We start from the raw sequence: 9,013 nt of genomic DNA, 5'->3' as shown, positions 1-9,013 counted from the left end.
TACGTAAGTAAATAATTGTTACGTCACAAAAATTAAATTCACCCAATTCTTTTATACCCTGACCCGGAGCAAGATATGACCCAAGACCCCTTTTACCCTCAATAATACCCTAACTCATTTCACTTTATCTTCTACATAATAACTTAGTCGGGGCTTAGTCTATCCTGGATGTGAGTAAATCAATACACAAAGCAGATTGTGTTGTTTCTGACAAATTTTCTCCACAAAACCTCAGGTAATTTTACTCACAATTATGTAGACTAAGTCAGAAACAACGCAATCTATTTTGCATATTGATTTACTCACATCCACGGTAGACTAAGCTCCGACTAAGTTACTGCATAGAAGATAAAGTGAAATGGGTTAAGGTATTATTGAGGATAAAAGGGGTCTTGAGTCGGATTAAGGTCGGGTCAGGATATAAAAGAATTGAGTGAATTTAATTTTTGTGACTTGACAATTATTTGCTTACGTGGCCATTAAAAAATTAAAAAAAAAAGAAAAAAAGAATAATTTGTAAATTTTCAGCAAAGCAGTTAATGGTTTGAGGGGTATATTTACTTCTAAACTTTAACATTAAGGGTATATTTGGACCAAACTTGTAATGGAGAGCATATTTGGACCTTTCCGCAAAATTTAGGGGCATATTTACTCCTAAACTTTGACGGCAAAGATATATTTGAACCAAACTTATAACGGAAAACATATTTAAACCTTTTCACAAAGTTTAGGGGTATATGAGAGATTATAAAAGTTTGTCAAACTTTCTTCTTCCATCGACTTTCTAGGAACCTTCAACAAGACAGAGAAAAAAATCCCAACTTCATTTCTCACACTTTCATTACATCGAAATTGACCTGCATTATACATTATCTATATAAATTGTCCTAATCTTCATCGCACTAAATAAAAAAAAAAAAATACAATAACAATAACAATATCTTCCTAGCAATTATGGCGACGCAAAAATATCAAAACGTCGTCGTAATGAGGCACGGTGATCGTCTAGATAACTTTGAAGAATTATGGGTAATGAAAGCCGAAAGGCCGTGGGACCCACCACTGCATCAAGATGGTAAGATCCGTGCATTTTGTACGGGTCAAAAGATCCGATCCAATATGGATTTGAAAATCCATCGGGTTTTTGTTTCGCCGTTTTTGAGATGTGTGCAGACAGCTGCTGAGGTTGTACGTGCTCTTTGTGATGTTGCGGAACGTAATGGGGAATCGAATTTGTTGTCATCCAACTCTGATTCTGTTATCATTGATCCGTCTAAAGTCAAAGTACGTTTTCTATTTCTTTACGTATCTTTTATTTTGTTTTGAGTTTATGAGTTGCGTGTATTTCATCAGTTTAATTTATTTGTATAATTTTAATTTGACACGATTTTTAAGAAAATATAAAATATTTTTGAGTTATATGATTTTAAATTAAATTATTTGGCCCAAAGCTAGGTTTTTAATTGATGAGTTTGGTATAAACTATATACTCCTTCAGTCTCTTTGTCCTTTTTTTTAAAATTTATTTATCTGATTTTGAAGAACGAAGATTAAGAAGTTTTGATAAAGTAATTTAATTTATCATGTGTTTTAAATTGAATAATGTGACACCCAGAAGTGCTAGAATTTTGAGTCTATGAGTTCCGTATAAACTATATACTCCCTCAGTTTTAACTCATTTGTCTGATTTTGAATTGACACGGACACGGAGCTTAGTAAAATAAAAGATATTTTTGAATCATGTGTTTTTAAATTGAATTCTGGGCAGTGTCATCGAAGGCGTGCTTTAAGCCCTGAAGCGCGGCTCAACATGTGTTGAGCGCTTTGCCTCGCTTTAGTCATCAATGTTCTAAGACAGTTTTCATTTCCAATGAGCCTATTCTGAAGTGGCAACACTAAATCATTGATATTTCACTTATATTTTTTTTTCAATTTCTTTCTTCATATATTTGTCTTTCATATATTTGTCTTTCATGCGTATAATTATTCGTTTGGGACAAAACATATATACATATTTGTATCTTTTGTCTTTAAATCCCACACTTTATTTGGGCTTTGTGCTTAAAGGCCCGACAAACGTTGTAGCTTTTTTGTGCTTTTTAGCTTTTGGTAACTGTGGCACTCAAACGCAAAGCTATTTTGAGTTTATGAGTTTTGAATTCTAAAAAAGAGAATTAACAGAGTTTATAAACTATGTGTGTGTGTGTATGAATTTTTAAGTGCAAATACTGCTGGATTTGAGCCAAAGTTATTGGTTTAGCTGAGCCTGTAAGCAAAAGTATAGCTCCGCTTCCAGTAAGAACAACAATAACATATCACTTGTAATTTCACAAGTGGAGTCTAGGTAGGGTGGTGTGTACAATGTACACGACCCGGCCCCGTAAGACCCAAGTCCAAAAGCTTAACTTTTCGTAGGGAAACACATCATTGATTGTCTTTATCTAGTACAATTACTAGCAAGAACTGTGTTTGTGATAAGAAATTTTCTATGCTTAAAGCTGTCCCTTTTATGTTTTATCTGTTACAAAAAATTGGAATATTCCTTGTATACTTGAATTACTACTTAGACCTCCTCTTGATTTATGAATAAATATCTCCAAGAGGATAATATGGTCAAGTTGGAAGACTTTTTGTAGATTCCTAAGGAGCAACGGGCCCAAGGCAAAGCACTATTGCTACTATGGCCTTTTTTGTTTCTTCCCTATCATCCTTAGTTTTAAGGATCCGCGGTCAAACATCAACTTTTTTTTTTATTTGAAGAAAAGAAAATGTTCAAACCTTGACTTAATATGTTCCCTTTATAGGCATTACTGCAATTAGTTGGGTCATTTTACCTAAAAATTCCGACAAGTTTCTTTAGCTTTTTTTTTTCTTGACTTAGGAGGAACTGAAGATTTTTTTTTTTCTCAAGACAAATAAGAGGACCATATAACTTCTTGTCGAACAACTTGTGATGATTAGACTGGGAATTAAATTTAAACATACCTCTACAGAGTTCAACTAGCTTGACAAAGGAGTTATTTTCAATCGTGAGTCTGTTTAGCTTTTTGACCTTGAGGTGCAAGTTATCCATTATCCTAGATGTAGAGTTAGTTTTTATTTGTTGTGTTTTGGCACTTTTTATGATTCATTTTCCAACTAAACCTGGGACAGGTTGGAGTTTAACAAAAGAAAGAAGATGATGAAGGCATAAGACATCATATGTTAATTTCAAGAGTGTATATGACATCTATCCATACTGCTATACGGCATATGCATACAAAAACAGAGATTTATGTAGTCCTTAATGTCAGTTGTTTGTCCCCTGCACTTTTCCTTGCTAAACTTTCCAGGTTGAATGTGTTGTGATGATCTCAACTCTTTCCCTTCGAATGTATAACCTGTCATCTGTGCATTGAATATTGCGATGGTGTTAAACTCAAAAAAATGTGATGTAGTTCTTTCATGTGCTTTGAGATTATTGCTGGTGATGGTGATAGTTTGTGACAGTGATTAAGACTTCCTGACAATTAAAAGAAGAAGCTCGAGGCAATCATTGTGTTGATAGTATTGAAGGTGTATTCAGCTGTTGATTATGAGATATATGGCTGTTTACCAAGTGACCACAACAATACCTGATGGTCGGTATATTCGCGGTACTGTTAAAATTTGGTTGCTGGATAGGGAAGGATATCAACTTTGGTTTTGATAGATAGAAAGAAATATGGAATCTCACAAAATCTTTTTTTTTTTTAAAAAAAATCTCAAAAAGGTAGAAAAAAAAGTTGGGCTTCAGAGAGTGAACAGTGATTTAAAGGACTAAGTTGTGCAGACTCTTCACTTTCGATGGTGCACCCGTGTTGGGTTCTCCAAATATACACTACTTTCAGAGAATCGAACATGCAACCGTTGTCAATTTTGTTTGAGACCGAGGAACATAGTTTAAGGAGTTAGTTCACTAGCCATATTGCCATAATCTTTTCAGGTCCTAGTTGAGGATGGTGTTTAGTGATTTGAGTGGCTCTTCTCCTGGCTTTCCTCTTAGTTAAGATGTTCCCATTTTGCATGTAGCATTACTAAATATGTCAAAGTCAACCTGAATCCCAGCTTGTTCAACTCATTGTTATTAGTGTTGATTATTGCCTGTGTGTATCTGTTCTGACAAAGTAGAATTAGCTGTTGGAATTAAAACTGAGCTTGATTTCAGAATGAGCTGGGAATTAGCCCTGCCTATTGTTGGCACCAATGGAGTCGTCAACTTATCATATTTGGATAAAAATATTGATCCTTGGTTTTGTCAAAAAATGTTGTTCTATGTTCACATCACACAACTCGGAATTCTAGTTGGCATGAGAAAGAGAGAGAGCATAACCTCAAAGGGAGAACAGAGGAAAAAAAATGTTGTGGTAGTTTAGGGCCATATGTTGGCATATTTAATATGGTCGGTCACTTAAGCTATTAGATTTGAATATGCTTCTTCTGTGCCATGAAACTTGTTGCAAAATTGATGTGACTCAGTTGATCTTTGTTGAAGCAGGGGCATGAGAGACATGCAGAAATATACACGCATACTTTTACTGAACATCAGCATTCAAATCAAATGGATTTTACTGTCATTTTTTAGGGAAATGGTTCTTCACTTTGTTTCTGGATAACCTTTAACCTATTTCTTCTTTACATTTCAGGTATCTATTGAATATGGTTTGTGTGAAATGCTGAATTTAGTAGCCATAAGACCTGCTGCAGCTCCCAAGGATGGGGATTTCAAATTCAGTATCTCACAATATGAATCTGAGTTGCCTGCTGGCACTGTAGATAACACTGTTGAACCTGTGTATAGGAAGGTATTTTGTAGGATCTGAGTTCTTGCTTCAATTTATTTATTGGCTGGCGTAGTTTAGCATATGCATGATCCACTGTTCCCCTACTTATGATATCTTATGCTTCTGAAATTGCAGCTGCCAGAGTGGGAAGAAACGTTGGAAAGTGCAAGGTCTAGATATAAGGAGGTAGTTAAGGCCCTTGCTGATAAGTATCCTTCTGAGAACCTGTTGTTAGTCACACATGGTAAGTGTTCTTGCACGGTTATGCATTCTCTAGGTCCAATGTAGGTTGTGATGTGGTGAATAAAGGCTTTCTAGTCTCCAAAGAGCTTAAGGGACACTTGTAAACACTGTTTTTGCAGTGGCAAAATCAGTTAGATGTGTTTCAACGGCGGCAAATCTAGTTTCAGATTGTTCCCTATCTGCAGTAGTTTCTTTCTTGCGTGTTCTCATGCCTAGAATTCTTGTGGCTGTGCATTTTCCCTTTGTCATTTTATAAGAACGATATGTATCTTTGTAGTTTCACTGAAGAGAATACTTCTAAGAACAATTTAAGTTGCATGCCATGAACTTTCCATAACTGCACACTCTTGAGTTTTAGCAATTATATAAAGTTGGAAACAACCTTCCTCTTGAAAGCAATCTGCTACACCTGATAGGTAGCATCAGTACTCTTGCCTAAGTTTTATTTATCATAAACCAGCTGCTAAACTTTAAATTGGCAGATCTAGAACTGTTTTCCTTATCATGATTTGAAAATCTCAAATGAGTGGCTTTTGTAATAATTATGACTTTTATTTGGGGCATCAATGACCGTCGAAAACTGGTTCGAACCTAAATGAAAGTCTTCCTTCTTTTTGTTATCTATGTTGCTCGGACTCTCCAATATTGTTGTCCCACCTGTGTCGGATCCTCCAAAAATATACAGCTTATGAAGGATCCGACATGCACCTGGTGTCTGCCGGTGAAATTTTTGAAGTGTCCAACCGACATCTTTTGTTGCTAGATATGTGGCAAAATCCTACTGTATAATTTGTTTATCGGCTGTAGATAAAATGTGTATCATGCTATTATCTTACAAGGCTTAAATTCCTAAACGTCATAATAAATGCACAAAATCAGCATACATAGATGATATGCATATATAGTATTCCTGATCTCTTATTTTAACCCCTTTTTCATTAATCCAGGTGAAGGAGTAGGCTCCATCTTTACTGAGCTTAACAAGGATGCAGCTGTATTAGAGGTGGAATATTGTGGACATTTGTACGCGAAGAGAAGTATCCAATTCGGACAGAACCAATCATTTACTGCTGGAGAGTTTGTATGCGAGAAACAAACCGGTATATTAGCTGCTTCTAAATAAAAATAAGTCTACCAGACTATAAGCGATTATATTGTTTGGGTTTCTTCCCTCTCTTCCATGGCTGCTACTTATCGTCCATTTGTCAAAGCTTGTTTGTCCATTTAGATGTGTTACGGTTTCCATTGCTGAACTATGTTATTACTCTTTTCTTCTTGTTTTTGAACTTTTTATTTGAAAGAGATGATTATGGAATGGCACCTTGTAATTGTGGAATCCCAAGATGCATATTTCTCTGTTGGTTTACTTACATCCAATTGCAATATTCATTTTGAGATGGCTTAAGTCATCGATAGGCCCTCAAACTTGTTTCGAAAATTCACTTAGACTCCTAAGTAAGGCCTGTACCTATTGAACACTTATAATGTATAGAAAATTGTTCTTATTAGGCACATTTTGTTAATTAGCAACAAATGGGAAGTGCGTGTATTACACTTGCCATGACATGGCAAAAACGGTTAATTAAATGATGACATGTGGCATTGGGGGGCCCAAATAATTATTAAAAAATAATTATAATTTTTTTACAAAATAAAATAAAAAAACTGTCATACCCCCCCTCGCCCTCCCCTCCCTCTTCATCATCTTTCCCATTTTCTTCTTCATTTTTTTGCCTTTTTTAATTTTTTTTTTCTAACCACAAAACTCAATTTTTTAAAAATTAATTTCAAATATAATCTTTTATGACACACTTTCTTTCAAAGAAAGTAATTTCAAATTCATACTAAACTTATCGGAAAACATGGAGTTTCGTTAGAAAATTATTTTTACCCAGTTTTTTTGTTTTGCAGCATTTTCCATTCCCCCCTCACTCCCTTGGCTGCTATGAGCTCCCCATTTCTCCTTCACTTTCATTTCAGATTCATTTTTCATTTTATTTTCAAAATTTTTAAACAAAATATGTGTTACAAGAAGCAATTTTCTTTCAGCAATACCACAAACATTCTGTGAATTTGTGCCTGATAGCCTTTACTATATTATAATATAGAAGTATATATGCTCAGTATCAAAATTAATTGTTGATAGCAAATGAATAACTTCCAAGATTTTATTGTTAAAATAATTCTTGCAGTTGCTTTGTTTGGTAGCTTCAATGACTTTGTCGTAGCTTTGGAGGTAATTTCCGCGACCATTTTTATTTTCTCGGCTTGTGGGTGGGGGTGCTTGGGGAAGACAACGATTTGGGAGTGGGGATGGTGGGGTGCTTTTCTTTTTTTTTTTTTTTAAAATAAAAACTTGTTATTGTTATATAATTATATTAATAAAATAAATAAAGTGTAGATTTTGTAATTAAAAAAAATTAAAATAATTTTTGCTCTAATATTCACGCGCCCAAAGGAAAGTGTGTTACATTTTCCTTGCAAAATCAACAATTTGTGTCTGATAGGTATCAATTTAAGCAATTGAGGTGTCTAATAGGTACAGGTCTTAGTTGAGGGGTCTAAGTAAATTTTTTAAACAAATTTGAGAGGTTGCGGGGTCTAAGTAAATTTTTTAAACAAATTTGAGAGGCTGTCGATGACTTAAGTCTTTTGAGATTGATATGTGGTATTGGTGATTACCATTTCCATCTCAAATTGAATCACCGTTTCTTTGAGTTGTTCCAAAGAAAATATGATTATTTACCTTTAAAGTAGTGGGGTCCTGAGCTAATCCTTGGCTAAACCTTAGAAATCACAATTTCATAATGCTTTTCAAATCCTCTTAGCCATTATTCCTACTGCAATAATTCTTGCTATAAAAATGCCCATGTAGCGACAATTCCACCCTAAAAAATTTAAATCCTTCACGTAGTTTTCTACCATAAGAAGCCATATGAGATTTGCACCTAAGGACGTGATCTTTCGGCCAATGACTTTGAATGAAAATCTTGAAATTACGGTTTAAATTCTAGTAGTTCTTGTATGGCTAAGGCGTTAGAGATAATAGACACCCGATGAAATAATTGAAGTGCGTGCAAGTTGGTTCAGACACCATAATGTTTGCACCACTGTATTAGACATCATATACACTTATCGTATGTGCGTGAATTAAATCATAAGAGTTTTCCAAAAGGATATTAAAGTTTATTTAGCTATAAGTTGAATGACTTCCAATAATTGTTTCATTAGTACATTATAGAAGGCAAACGATGGGTTATAAGTACCTGCAATGGATTAATGTCAAAAGTGCAAAGGTGAGGAGCGTAACAAGTGTCGCGAAATTCATTCCTGAGCACAATCGTCTTCCCGAACCGATTGTTCTGCTGAACTTGGCGTTGCACCTTGGATTACTGTGGTTGAATGCTTGATTAGTAACTGAGTTACGTAACCGTTGGTCTTTGAAAAAAAAAGTCTTCCTGAATCAGACAGAATGAGCCCAGAATGTTGACTTTGACTATAAAGAGTCTTCCTGAATCAAACGGAATGAGCCCAGAATGTTGACTTTAACTATAATCACCGATCTTTTCTCAATGATCGATTGACAAAAATCTTTCCAGCATGAATCTTTCAGGGTCCGGCCAAATATGCGGATCTCGATGTATCTTCCATGCATTTACAAACAAACGAGTATCTTTTGGAACATCATAGCCAAGTAATTTACAATTTTTCACTGCTTCTTAAGGTACTAACAAAGGTGCTGGTGGATATAGACGCAATGCTTTTTTAATAATAGCTTGTCAATGGGCTAAATCTTGGACATCAGACTCTTCTATCCACTTGTCTTTACCCACTTTTATGTGTCTCTCTTCTTGGACACGTCTAATAAATAACATTTGGATTTTTCAACAATAAGGACATTAACCATGTCCATTGAACTGCAGTTGTATCAGCTCCATCCAAAATCATAGCCTTACGCATTTTAATAT

The 9,013-nt window shown here is 34.9% G+C and overlaps 1 protein-coding gene and 1 pseudogene across 1 annotated transcript; one reads left to right on the top strand and one right to left on the bottom strand.

Moving 5' to 3' along the window:
• The first annotated feature begins 652 nt into the window (after positions 1-652).
• On the top strand, positions 653-6,415 carry LOC107870907. The gene is made up of 4 exons (XM_016717602.2): positions 653-1,284; positions 4,665-4,823; positions 4,938-5,046; positions 5,993-6,415. The coding sequence occupies exons 1-4, from the start codon at positions 955-957 to the stop codon at positions 6,166-6,168; spliced, it is 774 nt and encodes a 257-aa protein (XP_016573088.1). The 5' UTR covers positions 653-954; the 3' UTR covers positions 6,169-6,415.
• Positions 6,416-7,725: 1,310 nt separating this feature from the next.
• Positions 7,726-9,013, bottom strand: part of LOC107871928 — a 70,145-nt pseudogene continuing 68,857 nt past the window's right edge.

Source organism: Capsicum annuum, chromosome 5 (genome assembly GCF_002878395.1).
Source record: "Capsicum annuum cultivar UCD-10X-F1 chromosome 5, UCD10Xv1.1, whole genome shotgun sequence".
In the NCBI taxonomy this organism is placed as follows: Eukaryota; Viridiplantae; Streptophyta; class Magnoliopsida; order Solanales; family Solanaceae; genus Capsicum; species Capsicum annuum.
The sequence above is the reverse complement of the archived record's forward strand: the minus strand, read 5'-3'. Positions and strand labels throughout refer to the sequence as shown.

What these genes read in the sequence shown, in the direction of transcription:
- LOC107870907 (XM_016717602.2), top strand. Translation starts at nt 955, where the DNA reads ATGGCGACGCAAAAATATCAAAACGTCGTCGTAATGAGGCACGGTGAT. An exon ending in TTGAACCTGTGTATAGGAAG is followed by an intron (nt 4,824 to 4,937) that starts GTATTTTGTAGG and finishes CTGAAATTGCAG; the next exon opens with CTGCCAGAGTGGGAAGAAAC. An exon ending in CCTGTTGTTAGTCACACATG is followed by an intron (nt 5,047 to 5,992) that starts GTAAGTGTTCTT and finishes TCATTAATCCAG; the next exon opens with GTGAAGGAGTAGGCTCCATC.